The 20,338-nt window shown below is 45.6% G+C and overlaps 1 protein-coding gene across 5 annotated transcripts; it reads left to right on the top strand.

The window, feature by feature from the left end:
• The first annotated feature begins 1,285 nt into the window (after window positions 1-1,285).
• LOC125544930 (uncharacterized) lies at window positions 1,286-5,253 on the top strand. 5 transcript variants are annotated; one of them, XR_015618312.1, is made up of 3 exons: window positions 1,286-1,493; window positions 2,954-3,126; window positions 4,250-5,253. XR_015618312.1 is itself a non-coding variant. In XM_048708718.2 (2 exons), the coding sequence occupies exon 1, from the start codon at window positions 1,887-1,889 to the stop codon at window positions 3,123-3,125; it is 1,239 nt and encodes a 412-aa protein (XP_048564675.2). In that variant the 5' UTR covers window positions 1,286-1,886; the 3' UTR covers window position 3,126; window positions 4,744-5,253. The 5 variants fall into 5 exon arrangements, 2 of the variants coding, with proteins under 2 accessions (XP_048564675.2, XP_048564674.2); XR_015618311.1 differs by having other exon boundaries at window positions 1,286-3,126; window positions 4,250-4,399; window positions 4,744-5,253; XR_015618310.1 differs by having other exon boundaries at window positions 1,286-4,624; window positions 4,744-5,253.
• The last annotated feature ends 15,085 nt before the right edge of the window (window positions 5,254-20,338 follow it).

The following is a 20,338-nucleotide window of genomic DNA, read 5'->3' as shown; positions in this document are numbered from 1 at the left end:
TTTAAAACCCCCTATAACATCAGTGCAGCAATTTAGCCCCTATCAACACAGAAATGTAATTTTCCCAAACCTAACGCCAATCCAACGCTGGCATCCCTAGCATGAGCCAACTCAATCTCCACGAGAACTTAGCCCATTCTGAGGAACCATCGTCTCCCCCTGCCAAACGCCGGTGTGGGAACACCGACGATCTCCCCATGGCGACCCCCATCACGAGACCCAAGTGAATCGCACCTTCCGGGGGTGCCATTGGTCTTCGGACAGCTGAGATCCCTCTCGGGCATCGCTCCCGACTTCCCGTCATTGCCCTCTAGTTGTCCCTGCTCCTGTCTCTCCCTCTATTCGGAATAGACGCATAGTACCAATGAAATGGTTGCAACAAATCACTGAAACGAAAATACTGGGTAAAAGATTTGGTTGGTTTTCGGGCGACATGGCACAACATGAAGCTTCGAATCAAGATTGATCCAACGTCCCGCACGTGACTGGCATGCCGCGCGGCTGGTCGGCTGGACAAAATCATTTTCTTACTACCACACTCTACCCTATATTGGACCACATAGGAAGAGGATTTGTAGCACTCAGGTGCTCCACACCCCTATATGAGTATTTAATTAAAAAAACCCTAGGGAATTAAAAAAACCAACAATTTTGGGATATCAAAGCTAGGTGCCCAATCTACTCCCATGTTAAGTTTCATGAAAAAAAATACCAGGAAATGTATTATGGGTGAAAAATATGAAAAATTCCTACATATATAGAAAATTTGTCTGGAAGGATTTTAGTTCGGACTATATTTTCTTCACCATGGATACGTTTAGTAGTATTTTTTTAGGAAACTTCACACGGGAGTAGATTGGGCACCCAGATTTGATAACCCCAAATTCCAGATTTTTTAATTTTTTTCATATTTTTTGAATTTAATATTCATATAGGGGTGTGGAACATCCAGGAGCTCCTTTGTATTTCCCGGACCACATACTCCTATCTACTTCCTCTGTTCTTAAATAGAAGTCCTTTTTGAAATTCCAATATAGACTAAATACGGAGAAAAATAAGTGAATCTACACTCTAAAATATGTCCATATAGATCCATATATAGTCCATATTGAAATCTCTACAAAGATTTATATTTAGAAACAGGGGGAGTATACTCTACTGCCTTTTTTAGGGGTCTGAGGGGTATCTATACTGGACCTGGACCAGGCCCAGACCTAGGTTGCACGTAGGGCGGGCGGGCTGAAATGAGGCCCACTCAATCGACGCCCAAACGAAGGGAAGTTGAGCGGCGAAAAAAAAAACACGAAGGGAAGCGCAGCGCAGCGCCCCTCTCCTACCTCCACCGCTCAGAGCCCAGAACCCTCCTGCTCCTCCTCCGGCGGCCACAGCGGCGGGCGGCGGAGACGAGCACGTGGAGCTAAGTCGTCACGGCGCACTAGCCACCCCTGCGTCGGCAACTTCACCAGCCCCCACTAGCTCAACCTCGCCGTGGCGTACGCACCCGCACAACCCCTCTCTCCCCTCCCTCCCCCCGAATCCCCAGTCTAGGAGGGTTCAGCTCCCGCCCGGCTCCGCGTATTAATTCCTGCTACTCAGCTCGGCCTCGACCCTTCTGCGTTCGAATTCCCGGGGCCCTAGGGTTCTGCTCCCGGCTAGAGCCGGGTGCCTGATTCATTCCTCTTCGTCCAGTCGTTTTTTCTGATTCGCTTTCTGAGAGGATCTGAGGTTATGAGTGCAGGTGCACAGCATTCGATTCCTGAAAGTTCTTCTGCAGTCCGATTCCACCTTCCAGTCTGGTTCGGAGATACCTATACCTATATATATCGTACACACAATTGAGGTTAAGTATCCCCTGCGAAAATCAATGGAGAAAGCTTCTGTTTCGGATGATTCTTCAGATTCGAGCACTGATTGTGATTGGTCCCAGCTTCAGGCTGACCTGCTCCTCCAGATCTTTGGCACTCGAGATCCCTGATCTCTTCAGCTCAGGTGCGGTCTGTCGATCATGGCACCTCATTTATCTGGAGGCCCGCCGTCTCCGGCGGTGCTTGCCGAACCAGAGTCCCTGCCTTGTTTACTCATCCGGCGACCGTGACGCTAACACGGCCACCCTGCATAACATGTCCACCAACAAGCTTTACCACATCACTATATCGGAGCCTGCCTTCCGCACACGCCACGTCATGGGCTCCTCCTATGGCTGGCTCATCACCGCCGATGAGCGGTCGAATCTCATACTAGTCAACCCTGTAACCAGAGCTCAGATAGCTATGCCTCCCCCTGAAACCATGAACAATGTTAGACTGCGCTACACCGAAGACGGTGTGCTAGACGGATATGATGTTCTTTACATGGATCTGTTCTCTCGGGATTTTGACACTGAAATGGAGCCGTACCATCTTACACTTGAAGAAGCCCGCTTCTACCTCTATGCGAGGGTCGTTCTTTCTTGTGATCCCTCCCATGGAAACTGCACAGTTCTCGTAGTACAATTGCCAAAGGATCAACTCTCTTATACTAGGGTTGGGGACACCAAATGGACTTGGATTGATGCAAATCCAAATTGTTGGGCTTATCAACATATACTTTATAACAACAATGATGGTTTGTTTTATGGTGTTCGTGGTATGGGTGAGGTTGATTCTATTGATCTTAATGAACCTTCCGCTGAAGTTAAAGTTATTTTGAAGCCGATCATATCCTATCAAGCGCATAGTAGATATATTGTTCAAGCCCCATGGGGAGATTTTTTCCAGATATGGAGGCATGATAAATATAATAAGGAGAATGGAATAACAGAGCGGGTTGCAGACAAGTTTTATGTGTACAAGATTGATTTTGTTAAACAAAAGCTCGTTGAAACAAATAACATCCAAGATCACGCAATTTTCATTGCTTACAACAGCTCATTTATGCTTCCAGTGAAAGACTTTTCTACATTGATTCCCAACAGCATCTACCACACGGATGACTTGCTGGATTATATCTTCTGTCAAAGATCTAGTCTTAGGCAGGCTGTTGTCTTTAATATGAAAGATAGCAGTTTCATTGAGTTATCGCCCCCTAGTTCAGATTCAAGATTGAACTGGCCACCCTCGGTTTGGATTCAACCATCACTTACTTGAGGTTAGTGAAACTTACTAATGCAGAATATATATGTTATTTTATCTGCTTTATACTTTTTTGGGGTATCTATCCATGTTCTGTAGTTGGCCACTTAGACCTTTGTAATCGGCACAAGTGATCATGTCTCCCATCTTGTGTAGCCATGTACTTAGGCTGCATGATCAGTATTAAATAGATGTTTCGGATGTAAACCTATCCGTTCAGTAGGATAAGGTTGCTATGGTTGTTTTCAAGGAACACACGTAACTAAGTACTGTCTTGTTTAAAGTGTACTAATACAATGTGTAGAACTTGTAGTGTTGCTAAAACACACTTAAAATGCTTTTCCTTTTATGCTTATTATGGCTTCCAAACCAAATATTTATACCTAAATCTAGATCGAAATCCTTTTGTTGCTCTTGGATGGTTCGATACATGATACATCGACAATTAAGGAGGCTTACCAATAAATATTAAAGTGCCTCAACTAGCTTTGTTAATATCCTACTCCGAATTGTTTCATTCCTCTGTCCCTAAATCTTTATGTCAAATTATTATCTCTTTCCTAAGGTACCAGCATACTGTTTCGAGTGATCCTAAAACAGATTCTGAACTTTCGTTAGGCGTTACAATATCACTTTTCCAATTTATTATCATCACTGTTTATGATGGTTAGTATTACTTATCATGTAAGGTTAGGTCATGAATTTGTCCACGTGCCAGAACCATGACTAGGTTTCGAGATCTTATGGGTTTCAACTCTTGCCTACCCCTACTTGTCTGGGACTAAAACGCTTTGTTGTTGTTGTGTTCAATACATGTATGATCAACTAGCTGGTACGAAGTAATGTAAATAAATCCAATCATGTATTCATGTAGTACATCCATCTCCTATTCTCCATACAAATCCGATGATCACTGTAGAAATATAATCATATTGCGTGAACCCCCAAAACAAGAGTAGCAATTGTCTCGGACCATTAGCTCAAAGTCAACTCTAAATTTTGTAGACACAATCATTTATTCATTGTAAATAACTAATAATCATGTCTTTTGTGCTAGCAAAATATTGTACTACTAAATAGTTGTAACACGATGGTCGGAGCTAGTCATCATAACCGATGCTTTATTTTTTGTTTTTCAGATTATTCTTGCAAATATCTGACGAATGGAACACTGTTTATCAAGGCCTTCAAATATAGAGGCCCTACTTGGAATTAGCTGCCTAAATAGCACATAACTGACTCATGCCTATTTTAAGGTCCTGCCAGTAATAAACCAGCCTGTTTTGAAGGTCCTGCTCAGCAATTATGAAACGAATCATTTGTGTTCTATGTATTTTCATCTTGCTACTTTTTAAAAATGATCTAACATGTTATTCGAAAGAATTATTAGCTTTGCATGCCTAGATGCTGATACTCACTATGTGTTGTCTCTGCTTAAGGGCCTTAAAAGTGCTTGAGTGTCCTGGCAAGTTTGGAACTTATTGTGCACTTTGTTCAGGAGATATTACAGGCCAGTTAAGAAGACATGTCAATGGGAAAATATTCAGTTGTAGCTTTGTACCATTTTACTTTGAAATATAATGGATTTTGTTCTGAATTTCTGATGTGTCATTTCTACTGGTTGTTGCGACAGGCACCAGAGCATTCACATCTTGGAAAACAAACTTGTCTTGAGAAGGTGCATCCCTTGATCATCAGTTCATCACAACAGTTCAAATAACAAGATTAGTGCCTCTGCTGCGTCTATTGTTTTAGTTGGTTCAAGTGAGGAACCCGGGATATCAATAACTGTTCGTCAGGCAAGTGTAAGGAAACATTTCGTTTGGTGTACCACCCATGCCGATGAATATCTTTAATTTATGCAGACAGTTTGACCACTGCTAGTCCACTGTTTCAGCAAAGGTTTATTGCTGATGGAATTGAAACTTTGGTCAGGATAGGTATCCCAGTTAACGCTGCTAGCTCCTTGTGGTGGAACTGTTTGTTCTTTGGTCGGTACCTGACCTTGTTCATTATAGGTGCACTTGTTTTAGAAAATTTTACCGTCAAGCAAATGTTTCCCTTGCTTAGGATTCTTGTTATATTCTCATGTATCGACTCTTCCAAGATGAGTAATCCAGAGCCACGACATAGTTGGAACTTCTTTGCTCTTGTTGATGATGGCTTTTCTGCTTTGGAAAGCCTTATACTCAATCAATTCTTCCAGCAAGTATTTTGGCAGGAAAAACTATCTTTTCAGAATAATGGATATAGTCATTGGTGAAAAATACTCCCTCCATTTTTATATACAAGTCCACTATGAAATATACATTTTGCATCTATACAAGGCCACCAACAGTAATCGAGGCAAAGTTAATGATATTTTCTCGTACTAACAACTTGTTTAATACTTGTATGTATGCAGTCATAATGACAGTTAGCTACTTCCTCTACTCAGTTTCTTTGCCTGCATGCGGAGTATTAATGATCCCAGTAAACAAGAAGAAAAGTTGACTTGTAAAGCAGGCAATAAATTTTACATTGGTACCTGTAATCCGAGTTTGTGGCCTTGTATACAAAAATGGAGGGAGTAGATATATTGGGGATTCTGTTGGAGATGGACTGTCAACTGTTATGGCGTTTCCAAATGCGTTGGAGGGTGGGTTAGAGCATGCCTAGTACAACCTTCAAACCCTTAAAGCAGTTTTAAGGGTTGAGAAGTGCCAGTTTTTTTTGCACTTTTTAGGGTTGAAAAACATGGACAAAGACTAGAACCCTCAAACCCAACCCTTAAACTGCTTTAAGGGTTGGGTTTGAGGGTTCTAGTCTTTGCCTCAACCCCAACCTTTAAATCTATCATTTCACATATCACAATTTATGACTACAAGAACACAATAAACCTCAAACAAACTACCAAATGACAATCATTGATGCATGGTTTAATAGTTTACATCACAAAATCATCATCTTCCCCTTCTCATCGGCTCCATCAAGCATCTCCATAGGCGCCGGCGGAGTCGTCCACACCGCCATCGCCACAACTACTCATCGGAGTGTCACCTCGAAAAGTAGAGGACGCACCACGGAACATCCTCTTCCTCTCCGTGATGTCCTCCTTGTAGTCCTTCCACCATTGCAATTGGTCTTGATCCATGTCCTTCTTGGACATCATCATGTGCTCCTTCTCTTCCACCACGAGTTCTTTCCATACCTTTGCCTCTTTGAGCTTGATCATCCTCTCCTCCGAGTCGGCTTTGCGCTTTGCTTCTTCACGCTTTGCTTTGACTTGTGCAAGCTTGACCTCTTTCTTCTTCTCGGTGATAAGAAGCTTCGTCTCCAATGTCTTCGTTGTCAATTCCTCTCTTGCCTTCATCATGTGCTCCATCTTCTCCCTTAGGCTTGACGCCTCTCCTTCCATCTTCACCCTTAGCTTGCCCTTCTTGTTTCCCTCGGGCTTGCCCAAGTTCCTCTCCTCCTCATCTTCACTATCATCCATCCTAAGCATTGCTGACTTCTTGGCACTACGAGGGAAAACCTTATACACAGAAATTTAGCAGTAGTGCATGTCAAAAAAGAGCACTAGTGCTAAATAGCAGTAGCGCGTGTCCGTAAACCGCGCTACAGATACAATAGTAGCAGTAGCGCGTGCGCATGAAAAAGCGCTACCACTAATATCCCCTTTGCTAAACCGATAGGCTACGCATAGCAGTAGCGGTCTTGAGGAAAGCGCGCTACCGCTAGCACATAAGTAGCAGCGCGTTTCGCGCGGAGAGCGCTACTGCTAATGGAAATAAAATAAAATAAAAAACAAATAGAAAAGTAAATGAAAAAGAAAGAAATAGAAAAAGGAGAAAGGAAAAAATAAAATGTAGAGCAAAATAAATGAGAAAGCAGAAAAAAGGAGAAAGACGCAGCAGTAGCGTTTGTTCGTAAGAGGCGCTATAGCTAACGTAGCTGCAGCGCGTTTCCTAGACCCCTGCTGTAGAAACAGAAAAGGAAATAAGAAAGATAAGGAAATTACATAGCTATAGCAGTAGCGCGTTTTGTGAAACTCGCTATAGCTAACTTAGCTATAGCGCGTTTCGCGAAAAGCGCTACCGCTAAGTTTGACTTAACCAAAAAACCGTTTCCCCCCGGCCACCACTTCTCCCCCAAATCCCTCAACCCACTCCGCCGCCGTCTGCCCGATTCACCATCGCCCTACTTCGCCGCCGTCTCCTGCCGACGTCGACTCCCCCGGAGCCACCAGAGCCGCGCGCCATCGACACCACCGGAGCCACCCCCAACGCCACCAGAGCCGCGCGGCCTCATCAACACCACCGGAGCCGCAGTCGACGCCACCGGATCCACCCTCGCCACAACTTCCTCCCTCGCCGTCAGCGGAGACGCCCCCGCCTCCCTCGCCACCACTGCCTCCCGCTCCACCATCGGAGCCATCCTCTGTAAGCCCCCGCCCCTCCTCTCTCTCTATCTCTAAATTAGTTAGGTTAATTTAGTTAGGAAAAGAATTTAGTTAGGTTAATTTAGTTAGGTTAATTTGACAGAGATGCCCCTGCCTCCCTCGCCGTAGGAAAAAAAAATGCTTAACTAGGGCAGTAGGGTTAGGGTTGTAGTGTTTAATTACAAATGTTAGGAAAGTAAGGTTTAACTAGATGTTAACTAGGGTGGTAGGATTTAGTTTAGAGAAAAAATCAATATAAAAATATAAATTTCTATTAGTGCTGCAAGTCTAGATGCAAATTTGAAGTGGTCATGATATATGAAAAATCCTCAATTGTGTTTGCTCATTGATCATAATCGACATTGAAGTGGTTCGATTGTGCCCAAGTGGCCTTTTGTTGTTTCTAGGGAATGAAGCCGAGTGACCTATGTTTTGCCAGAATGTTGATTCATTTCCGTTCCGGAAAAATTCAGGTTCTCGATTTGTCCACTTTTTAGCAAAGGTCATGCCGAAATTTTCCGTTAATTTCGGCATGACTTGTGCTACAAACTAGGACATATCGAGTGCCCGGGATTTGCCGCACCGGGAAGGAGTCAACGTTCCTGCAAAACAATAGGCCTTTTTAATGTCATTATTCATTTTATTAGGTCTAGAATTAATTGACTAGATTTAATCGTAGGAAACATGGCTAGCAACGATGAAGGACAGGGTTCTGGTGATTGCGACGACATCTACCGGGCGGCAGACGAATTTTTTAGCCTTGCCGACATCGAGACTGGCGCTGAGACTCAGACCGGCATCGAGACTGAGACTGAGACCGGCGCTGAGACTCAGACCGGCATCGAGACCGGCGCTGAGACTGAGACCAGTTCTGTCTCGGGGAGCAGAGCCGGTGTACAACCGAAAGCAAAGAGGCAACGACCTCCTAACAAACTCAGGACTACTAGACTAGTGGTCACGGAGGTGGACGACGGCAATTTTGAGCCAAAGGCGCCCGAGGAAGCGCGTCGATGCTATGGCAATCAGATAGGCTGCATCGTACGGACAACCGCCACCATCAACGATGAGAAACTACAGAAGATAGAAAATATGAGGAGCTCCCTCCTAAAGAAGTTTCACCAGATATTCTTGTTCCCGGGCCGGAATGAGAAGGATTATAAAGATCCAGATGAGGACCCGGCAATGAAGAAGATAAACAAACACGCCATGACCAAGTTTAGCGACGCGTTGGCCGCCTGGAAAAATCGAGTGAAAGCAAAGATCATTGACAAGAAGGAACCCTACTCCGAGATTGTAAAGGATAATCCGACAATCACGGAAGAGCATTTTCAAATATTCAAGAAGGCTTGCGAGGCCGAAGCTGCCAAAAAAAGTCTAAGTACATGAAGGGGCTTCAAGAGAGGAACATTGGGAGCCACCACCTCGGAAGCCGTGGTTACGGCGGAAAGAGGTCCAAATGGGCCAAGGAGGACGCGGAAGCCGCGAGTCTAGGCATCCCAGACCCCTTGGCGGATTTCACCGTCCCGCAGGAGCGTGATGTCCTCAGGGCCCGACACCGTTGGGACCCAGTGAAGAAGGTTTACGAGACAAAATTGGTCATTACGGAGTTCATGAGACTGCTGGTAATTTTAGTTTCTGATCAATTCGACTGCACACATTAGTCATATTTGTAAACGATCCTTGTGCCTTTTGCAGAGAGAGCAGCACCGGATTGCGACCGAAAGCGACTCGCCGTCTGAGGCATTGGCGAGGCTCAAGTGGGACACTCCATTCAACCGGGTGTTGAACATATTGAAACGACAACCAGTGGATACTCGCCTGTTGTATGGACGCGTGCACGGTGTCGGAGACGGCGCCACGTGGAAGAAGTACTACCGCGAGACCACGGAGGAGAGAAAGGAAAGACGAAGGTTAACAGAAGAAAACATCGACAAGAAGGTTGAGATTGCGGTTGAGAAGAAATCATCTCAGATAGTCGCAAACAGCGGTAGCTGCCGCAAAACAGGTGGTTGCAGATTTGTCTACTTCCTTGGTGACGGGCGTTTTCACTTGGACAAGGCAACATCTAGAAAAAAATGCAGAGGACTTTCCCCTTGCTGACTTCTTCGGGAGCAGCTCGACTAGCGTTGCACCAGCACCTGCTCCTGCACCGGCTCCCGCACCGGACGTGCTCGGTGGTGCTTCGTCTTTGGCTGAGCTCGATGCCCTCACGGTATCTGTCACACCGGCCCCCTTCAATATAAATGTATAATCTCCCGTTTTCGTTGCCTTTCGGATGTCTCATGTCGCAGACTTTTCTTTGCAGGCCGACGAAACCTCGTGCACCATATTGTACACCATCAGCGACCAGAAGGTGGACATGGGGAAGGCAACGATAATGAGGCCGAAGGAACCATTGTTCCACAGCCGGCCGATCCCCCCGAACGTCTTCAAGGTTTCCGTGGCCAATGTCAAACCGGGCCACGAGAATTTGCCTCCTCCAGTACTAGCGGGGGATGACGACGAGACACCGCGGCGGCTTGGTGATTGCTGCAATGGGTGGGTCCTGTTGTGGCCAAAGAGTCTGCTTCGTCTGGAGGGGGCCGGGAGCACACCCACGAGCACGCAGCCTCAGCAAGGTATGAACATCAACACCCCACCTACCCAATTAGTGTCGGGTGTCGGGTTGGGTGATAGTGGACGGGGTAAGGAGGAGGCTCCATTAGTCGCTGATGATGTCACCATGGATGAGGATGAGGACGACGATGGTGCTAAACAGTATGTCTATACTGGCGCCTCCTCAGGGTTTGAACGTCATGAGTCGGTGCCTGAATTGCCGTCTCAACGTATTATGGACGACCTTCCGGTAGTGAAGAAGTCTAGGAAGAGAGCGAGGAAAGGCAAAAAAGCTAATTCTATGATCCAGCCGCCTCAGCAGCCTCGGCTTCAGGACCGTATAAATATTCCTGATGCGGATAAATGGCATATCCTTGGTCAACCAATCCTACCTGCAACAGCGCTACGGGCCAGATTTGGCGATCTAAGGAGACTTCATGACGATGTGTTGCGGGTAGAGAAATGCCTCATCGCCTCGAAAGATCCAGGATACCCACTCTACGTGGTTAACGTTCCGCGGCAAATGTCATACGTCGACAGCTTCCCCGCGGATAAGTTCTTCCTCCGATTCGATTACATATTCGACATGTTTCACGTGAAGAAGCTGGATTTTACGTTTGTCCGCCTTTATGCCTTGCACATGAACTACATCATCGGGGTTGAGCAGATATCTCATATATGTGTCTCTGACCCGTACTACATGCACGAGGGTTTCTTGGGAGTCTGCGCAAAGCACCGTGAATACGCGAGGGATTACATCGTCAGTTTCATGCTCGCCAATAAGGATAAGGAGGCGATTCTCGTGCCTTATCATCCCGTGTAAGTCATCCGCGCTGCTATCCTTCCTTCGATTTCAATCATTCATTTGTACGATGGAGGCTAATTAATTTGAGGTGTACTTATTTTGCGCAGCGGCGGGCGCGCCGTCCTCATCATCCTCTACCCCCGATTCTCCCATGCTCTTTACTTGGACTCGTCGAAGAACATTCACAAAAAGGATTACACCCACATCAAGGATGTTCTCGACAGTGCTATGTTTTACTACCAAGCAGGGGGTGGAGAGGTCAGGGACAAGAAGAGAAGGGGCGGCAGGGTTGCCTTCGGCCATAAGACCGACTTCTGCTGCATCCAGCAACCGAACGATTCTCTTAATGATGGATTCTATGTCCTACACCACATGCTGGAGTACAGACGGGATCACCAGAACCTTTGCATGTCACCTAGATCCGGCGATTCCTATATTCTGCAATGTGCAAAGGACATAGGAGATATCGAGGATCATCGACTTCGAGCTGAGTTCTATAACATCCAGCGCGAACTTGCCCAAATCATCATGAAGGAGGTCGTCGGAAAAACAGGGATGTTCTGCGGAGAAGGACAAATGTCGCGGGAAGACGTCCTAACATGGATAGCCTCTCAGCGTCTTGACATGAAGCCTTTCACTAAGCTCAAGGACTATCTCCCTGACTTGGATGGATGGAACGACATGTTGGAGTGATTGTCGATATATGACAATGTGTCCGTTTAGTCCATACTTTCTGTATGACAAAACTTTGAGTTATGCACGGTGAAATTTTATTTGTGATGTAATTAAACCGTCCTCCTCCTCGAGTAGCGAAAATCACTCTAGTTAGGGCATTTTGGGGTACGATGAACTTTGTTATTTATGCTTATGGTATGTTGTTTCTATTTTTGCCAAGTCTGTCTCTTTCTGTTGCTCAACTATATATGTTGCATATCATCGACTCATGTGACGATGCAGGTGCATAGATCATAGATGGCGAAGAAGTGCTACGCCAGGAGTATATATACGACAAGTGGCCGGAGTGTCAGGCCCCGGTGTGCCGGTTTCCGGTTTCCGAGCGACATGCAGTAGTTAGTTTAGGTTCACGCTAATGCGAGAGAGGGATACGAACTCATGTACTCAAAGTGATAGCTCTTCTCGCGTATATCATTGTTTAGATGGATGACGATGTATTTGCAAGTAATCGAGACTTGTATCGCTATTTTCGAGATGATGACGAGAGACCACTTTGTGTTGGATGATGATTATGATGATGACATGATTTAATGAGACTAATTGTATGTATATGCTATGATTACATTTTGTATGTGTATGATATGCTAAAGATTATTGTATAAAGCCTATTCAAATACAAAACAAATGTGCAGGGAAAAACTAATAAAACTAGTAGTAGCGAGGGGGGGGGAATTTAGCAGTAGCGCCGCCTTACCAGTAGCGCTTCCTAGTAAACAGCGCTGCAGATAATATCAGCAGCGCCCTTTTCTAAAGAGCGCTACAGCTATTTATGTATAGCAGTAGCGTGGGACAACATGCACTACTGCTATACGTTAGCTGTAGCGCCTTATTAGTAGCGCCGGTCCCCGCGCTACTAATAGGCCCAAAACCCGCGTTGCTGCTAGGCTTTTCCCTAGTAGTGTGGGTGCGGTCTCTTGATCCCTCAACTTCCACTTGTCAAAGGTTTAAAGAATTGCCCAAGCATACTTAAATGGGAATGGCTTGCCCTTGAAAGCAGCCATCTCCTTGTACCTCATGTCGGCAATTGTTTCCTATCAACCACACATAATCACATACACTAGTAGAAAAAGGGTCAAACGTGAAGCACATTAGTGCCGGTTTGTATTTGAGCCGGCACTAATGTATACATTAGTGCCGGTTCCAACGGCTAGCCGGGCCGCTTTCATTAGTACCGGTTCGTGGCGAACCTTTAGCACCGGTTTGTGCCACGAACCGGTACTAATGAGAGTGATGGCAGGATGTTGTCAGACTAGGGCCCCTCCAGCCCCTTTAGTACCGGTTCTTGGCATGAACCGATACTAAAGGTCGTCCTACATAAACCCTTCGTCCACCCGAGCTCGCTCCGTTCTTCCCCTTTCCCCTCTCCTCTCCGTTCTTCCCCTCTTCCTCTCGAGCTCATCACACATTTTGCCCAAAATTTGTTAAGATTTGAAGGCCCCCATCCATTCAAATGATCACAAAGGTTAGCAACTTTGTCCTTTCATCTCTCATTGCTAGATTAGCTCTTGCAATGCTTTATATAGTGATTAATTTGTGAGTTTAGTAATTTGGGAGGATATATATATATGTGCTAGTATTTGATTTATATGCAATTTGAGGTCAAAAATAACACTTAGTTTGCATATGTAGGTGTGGTTTACTTAGTGCCTTCTAAATCTCTGTCGTAACCACCGTCGATCGCCCGCACCGTCCCGTCGCCGGCACCACCTTGTGGTGAGCCTCTTGTTCATGAAATTTTATATAAAAATTGATGTTTGTGTGATTTGGATATATAGTTACTCGTATAATTATCTTACCCGTACGTTGTTTGTTATACATATAGTGCCATGGTTTTGATATCTGTCCCCGTCGGCCCTCGTCCTTGTTATGATTCGGATGTGGTATATATATTCTCTTTTAAAGCTAGTTGCATTTCGTGTTTATGACAAATTATGCCCATCAAGTTGACATAAATTTTTTTCTAGGAGGTATGTGAACCGGAAATTCCAACCGACCCTATTGTCGAGAGGTTAAATTTAGTTGAAAGAGAAAATGAGTACTTGAAAGAAAAATTGAAAAGAATTGAGGGGGAGAAGATGGAATTGGAGTTGCATGTTGCCGATGTCGTCGATGATCACAAGATCAAGATGGAGAAAATGCGCTTAAAGATTAGAAAGATTAGAAAATATGCCATCTATAGTGAGGCTTGGTATCATTATGCTGTTGGATCCATTGTTATCTTAGTTGCGATCTTGATCGTATTTGTTGTTGCATTTAAATGCTTTAGCTAGAGAGTTATTTGTTTGTTGCATTTAAGTGTTGTATGAACTTTATGTATGAACTTGTATTAATTTGGTCTATTCGGTGTTGTGTAATGAAGATGAGCCGGCAATGGATGTACGATGACCGATGCTCTCCCCAGTTCGTTGAGGGCATGCATACTTTTCTGCTTGCGGCTGAGGCAAACAAGCGGGCGGATGGTTTTATGCCTTGTCCATGTGCTCGCTGTAAGAATGGTCACAATTACTCTACATCAAGAACCATTCACGTCCACCTGTTTAAGTCCGGTTTCATGCCCCACTATAATGTTTGGACCAAGCACGGAGAAAGAGGGGTTATGATGGAAGACAATGAAGAAGAAGAGGACGACGACAGCTATCCTGGCCATGAGTTCCCTGAATACGATGATACAATAATGGGGGAAGAAGCTGAGCGGGTAATGCGGGAAGAAGCTGAGCCAGCAATGCGGGAAGAAGCTGAAGAAGAGGCATCAGATGAGCCTGTTGATGATCTAGGTCGGGCCATTGCCGATGCAAAGAGAAACTGCGCAAGTGATTTGGAGAAGAAGAAGTTGCAGCGCATGTTAGAGGATCACAAAAAATTGTTGTATCCGAATTGCGTAGGTGGCAAGAAAAAGCTGGGCACCACACTGGAATTGCTGCAATGGAAGGCAGAGAATGGTGTATCTGACAAGGGATTTGGAAAGTTGCTGGTAATGATAAAGGATATGCTTCCAAAGGACAACGAATTGCCCGAGAGTACGTACGAAGCAAAGAAGGTTGTCTGCCCTCTAGGGTTAGAGGTGCAGAAGATACATGCATGCCCTAATGATTGCATCCTCTACCGCGGTGAGTACGAGGATTTGAACGCTTGCCCGGTATGTGGTGCATTGCGCTATAAGATCAGCCGCGATGACCCTGGTGATGTCGAGGGCGAGCGCCCCAGGAAGAAGATTCCTGCCAAGGTGATGTGGTATGCTCCTATAATACCACAGTTGAAACGTTTGTTCCAAAACAAAGAGCATGCCAAGGCAATGCGATGGCACAGAGAAGACCGTAAGAAAGACGGAAAGTTGAGAGTACCCGCTGACGGGTCGCAGTGGAGAAAAACCGAAAGAAAGTACGGGAAGGAGTTTGCAGATGACGCAAGGAGCGTATGGTTTGGTCTAAGCGCAGATGGCATTAATCCTTTTGGGGAGCAGAGCAGCAACCATAGCACCTGGCCTGTGACTCTATGTTTGTATAACCTTCCTCCTTGGTTGTGCATGAAGCGGAAGTTCATTATGATGCCAGTGCTCATCCAAGGCCCTAAGCAACCCGGCAACGACATTGATGTGTACCTAAGGCCATTAGTTGAAGAACTCTTACAACTGTGGAATGGAACAGGTGTACGTGCGTGGGATGAGCACATGGGGGAAGAATTTGACCTAAAGGCGTTGCTATTCGTGACCATCAATGATTGGCCTGCTCTCAGTAACCTTTCAGGACAGACAAACAAGGGATACCGCGCATGCACGCACTGTTTGGACGATACCGACAGTATATATTTGGCTAATTGTAAGAAGAATGTGTACCTGGGACATCGTCGATTTCTTCCGAGCAGGCATCCCGTAAGAAAGAAAGGCAAGCATTTCAAAGGTGAGGCAGATCACCGGACGAAGCCTCGCCACCGTACTGGTGCTGATGTACATGATATGGTCAAGGATTTGAAGGTGGTCTTTGGAAAGGGTCCTGGTGGACAACCTGTTCCGAATGACGCTGACGGACGCGCACCCATGTGGAAGAAGAAATCTATATTTTGGGACCTGCCCTATTGGAAAGACCTAGAGGTCCGCTCCGCAATCGACGTGATGCACGTGACGAAGAATCTTTGTGTGACCCTGCTTGGCTTCTTGGGCGTGTATGGGAAGACAAAAGATACACCTGAGGCACGAGAGGACCAGCAACATATGCACGGAAAAGACGGCATACATCAGGGTCATGCAAGCTACGCTCTTACCAAAGAAGAGAAGGAAATCTTCTTTGAATGCCTGCTCAGTATTAAGGTACCGTCTGGCTTCTCGTCGAATATAAAGGGAATAATAAACATGGCAGAGAAAAAGTTCCAGAACCTAAAGTCTCATGACTGCCACGTGATTATGACGCAACTGCTTCCGGTTGCATTGAGGGGGCTTCTACCGGAAAACATTCGATTAGCCATTGTGAAGCTATGTGCATTTCTCAATGCAATCTCTCAGAAGGTAATCGATCCAGAAATCATACAAAGGTTAGAGAATGATTTGGTGCAATGTCTTGTCAGTTTCGAGTTGGTGTTCCCACCATCCTTCTTCAACATCATGACGCACGTCCTAGTTCACCTATGCGAAGAGATTAACGTTTTGGGTCATATATTTCTACAGAATATGTTCCTCTTTGAGAGGTTCATGGGAGTCTTAAAGAAATATGTTCATAACCGTGCTAGGCCAGAAGGAAGCATCTCCAAGGGCCGTCAAAATGAGGAGGTCATTGAGTTTTGTATTGACTTTATTCCTGACCTTAAGCCGATTGGTGTTCCTGAATTGCGGCATAAGGGCAGACTAGATGGAAAAGGCACGCTAGGAGGGGAACAAATAATATGTATGGACGGACATTCTCTCACTGAAGCACACTACACAGTTCTACAGAATTCCGCCTTGGTGGCTCCGTATATGGATGAACACAAGAATTTGCTACGCTCCAAACACCCGGAGCGGTCTGATGACTGGATTACATGTGAACAAACCAGGAGTTTCGCCAGCTGGTTGCAGACACGTACCATGCATGACATCTCTATTGAAGATGACATGTACTTGCTGTTCCAGTTACCATCTTCGAATATAATGACTTTCAAAGGGTACGAGATAAATGGTAATACATTTTACACGATCGCCCAAGATAAGAAGAGCACCAACCAAAATAGTGGTGTCCGCTTTGATGCAGAAACCAAGACGGGAAAGGAAACATATTATGGTTATATATAGGACATATGGGAACTTGACTATCGACGTGGTTTGAAGGTCCCTTTGTTTCGGTGCAAATGGGTCAATATGACACGAGGCGGGGTAACGGAAGACCCGCAGTACGGAATGACAACAGTGGATCTCAACAATCTTGCGTATGCAGACGAACCATTCGTCCTAGCCAATGATGTGGCACAGGTTTTCTATGTGAAGGACATGTCTACCAAGCCAAGAAAAAGAAAAGATAAGGAAGCGAATGCATCGTACGATGAGCCAAAGCGGCACATAGTTCTTTCTGGAAAGAGAAACATCGTGGGAGTGGATGACAAGACAGACAAGTCAGAAGATTATGAAAAGTTTGATGAAATTGCTCCATTCACAGTGAATATTTACCCGAGCATCCCGTTAAATGATGAAGATTTTCCATGGTTACGGCGCAAAGGGACACACGCGAAGAAAAAGTTTCACACCCAAAGATTTGGGATGTGATCGGCTTCACTATCATCACTTTCTTCTGTGTTTCACACCCAGAAGGGAATCTCTGTAATAGTTAGGGTAGTTAATTATATGTTTTGGCATTTGAAACGCGAAGAAATTTTATGTGCAAACAAATTCTTTCATGCCTTTACTGATTTTTAAAGTTAAGTTATTCACAAACTAGTGATTCACACTAATTTCAAATAATTCAAAATTTAAACTATTCAAATCTGAAAACTACGGGCACTAACAGAAAGTTTGTAATTTTTTGTACCTAAAGCAAAAATATTCACAAAGAAACTCTAAATACACAAAAAAACAACTCAAAAATAAATAAAGCAAAAAAAAAAGCCCGCCTACTAGGCCTGAGCGGCCTGCATACGACTAGAAACCCAACCTGTTGTTGGGCCAGGATGCAGGCCCGCAAAGGCCTAGTAGGCCCACAGGGCAGCACAGAACATGTAGGCCCAGTAGGCCTGCTTTGGAGAGGAGCTCGAGAGAGCTACCGCACGGGGGTTTATAAACCAGTGCGGTCGCCCCTCGGCTAGCGAGGTGGGACTAAACTTGCCGCACCGCAGCTGCGCCAGCGCACCCCCTTTAGTACCGGGTCGTGGCACCAACCGGTACTAAAGGGGGGGGGCCTTTAGTACCGGTTGGAGCCACCACCCGGTACTAAAGGGGGTCGCTTCCCACCGCTTGGCCTGGCCAAAACAGGCCTTTAGTACCGGTTGGTGGCTCCAACCGGTACTAAAGGCCCCTCCTATATAAACAACACTTACGAAAATTTCAGTTTCTCATCTGCTTCTTCTACTCTGCACCGTCGCCCGCCGCCCCCGTACGTCTCCATCCCTCGTCGCCGCCCCCGTCGCCGCCCCGTCCTCGTCGTCGCCGCCCCGTCGTCCCCGTCCCCGTCGTCCCCGTCGTCACCGCCGCCCCGTCCCGGCCCGTCCCGCGTCGTCCCCGTCCCCGTCGTCGCCGCCCTGTACGTCCCCGTCGTCGTCGCCGCCCCGGCCCATACGTCCCCGTCCCCGTTATCACCGCCCCGTCCCTGTCCCCGTCGTCGCCGCGCCCGTCGCCGTCCCCGTCGCCGCCCCCCCCTCGTCGCTGCCCCCCGTCGCCTCTCGCCTCGTCGGTGAGCGCGCACACACACACACACATTTTTTGTTTTTTAGTTATACAAATAGTTAGAAATTTTTCTGTTTTTTAGAAATTGTTAGAAATTTTTCTGTTTTTTAGAAATAGTTAGAATTGTTAGAATAGTTAGAAATGTTAGAATTGTTAGAATTGTTAGAAATTTTTCTGTTTTTTAGTTATAGAAATAGTTATAAAAAAGTTAGAATTGTTAGAATTTTTTTTCTGTTTTTTAGTTCTAGAAATAGTTATAAAAAAGTTAGAAATTTTTCTTTTTTTTAGTTCTAGAAATATTAGAAATGTTAGTTATATAGAAATGTTAGAAATTTTAGTTATCAAAATCCAATCATTAAAAAAATGTTACTTTTTGCGGGCATATAGCTAGTATTTGTTCTCGACGATGCTCAGCCCGCATCCTCGCCGTCGACCCATCCGCGACGACGTCCGACTGGCCCATGTCCGGGACTGGGCTCCGCCGGGCTGGCACTGGGAGGTGCTGCCTGGAGGGGCGCGCCGCTTGATGAGGAACCCGGCCCCGGGCCCCGTCGTCGACCATGATCTCATTTGGTGGCGTTCGCGTGGGCCAGTTTCGGTGCGGAGGGAGCCGGCCCCGCCGGAGGTGGTACGTCGCCGTGTCAGGGAGGAGGACGAGTACGTCCATCGCTACATGGTTGCGTTAGAGGGCGGCAGGTTCTCCAATACCTGGCAGTTTCTTCAGGGATCTCACATCAGCTATGATCCTGTGAGGGTTCCTTCTCTTTGGGTGTCCACTGCCCGCGCCGCAGGAACCGCGAGTGTCCTAGATTCTTCTGTAGCATTCGATCTTTATTAGCTACCTAGCCAGTGATGTACTCGATATATAATATTCAAGACGATGTATTCGAGATTATATATTATTCGAGACGATGTATTTGAGATTATATCTATTATTCGAGACGATGTATTCGAGATTATATCTATTATTCGAGACGATGTATTCGAGATTATATCTATTATTCGAGACGATGTATTCGAGATTATATCTATTATTTGAGACGATGTAATTTGAATACTAAATTGTTTTATATTTCTTTTGGCATAGTTAAATAAAAGCTATGGCAGACAATACCGACAGAGAGGGAGAACAGGCCATGTTCGATATAATACGCGGGCCAGATGATGATCAGAATGAAGAAGATTATGACGGCTCCGAATTTCTAAACAACACCGGAGAGGGTGATATGATATTCGATCGCGACGACCGAATTGATGAAGTCATGAACTACGATGATGACAACAACGGAGAGGTATATATATTTATATAAGCAGGCATCTGGTGATCATCACATGTTTTAAATGAGTTGAAGATATATTAACGAATCGATCTTTCTTCTTTCAGCCATCCGGATCGAGCAAATCTTCAGGCAATAGGACGAAACGAGGCCCGAACAAAAAGTTGAAGGAGCGCGTAAAGTATAATATCGAGGCAATCAAACCTAATGGTGAACCATTAGCGCCTAAGAAGATTGCAGACAAGTTCGTTCGTCAGTGCGGAGTTCTTGTGAAGGACCAACTCCCGATCTCCCTTCAAGAATGGAGAGAGCCAGCAAAGCCACGTCCAGATCTTACTTTTGTCGACGACAGACAAAAAAGTCTGCTTTGGGATACTCTCATGGAACATTTCACCCTATCAGATCATTTCACAGAAGCAGATGTGCAGAAAGTCAAGGACGCTGCTCTTAGGAAGATGGCGGTTGCATTCAAGAACCACAAGAATCGTGAATGGGACAAGTACGTCAAGGGAGGAAGGAAGACTCCAGTATTCGAGGGAACACTAGAGAATCAAAGTG

Source organism: Triticum urartu, chromosome 3A, assembly GCF_056163025.1.
Source record: "Triticum urartu cultivar PI428250 chromosome 3A, HENAU_Tu73, whole genome shotgun sequence".
Lineage (NCBI taxonomy): Eukaryota > Viridiplantae > Streptophyta > Magnoliopsida > Poales > Poaceae > Triticum > Triticum urartu.
Note: the sequence above shows the minus strand (reverse complement) of the source record. Positions and strands in the feature narration are given on the sequence as shown.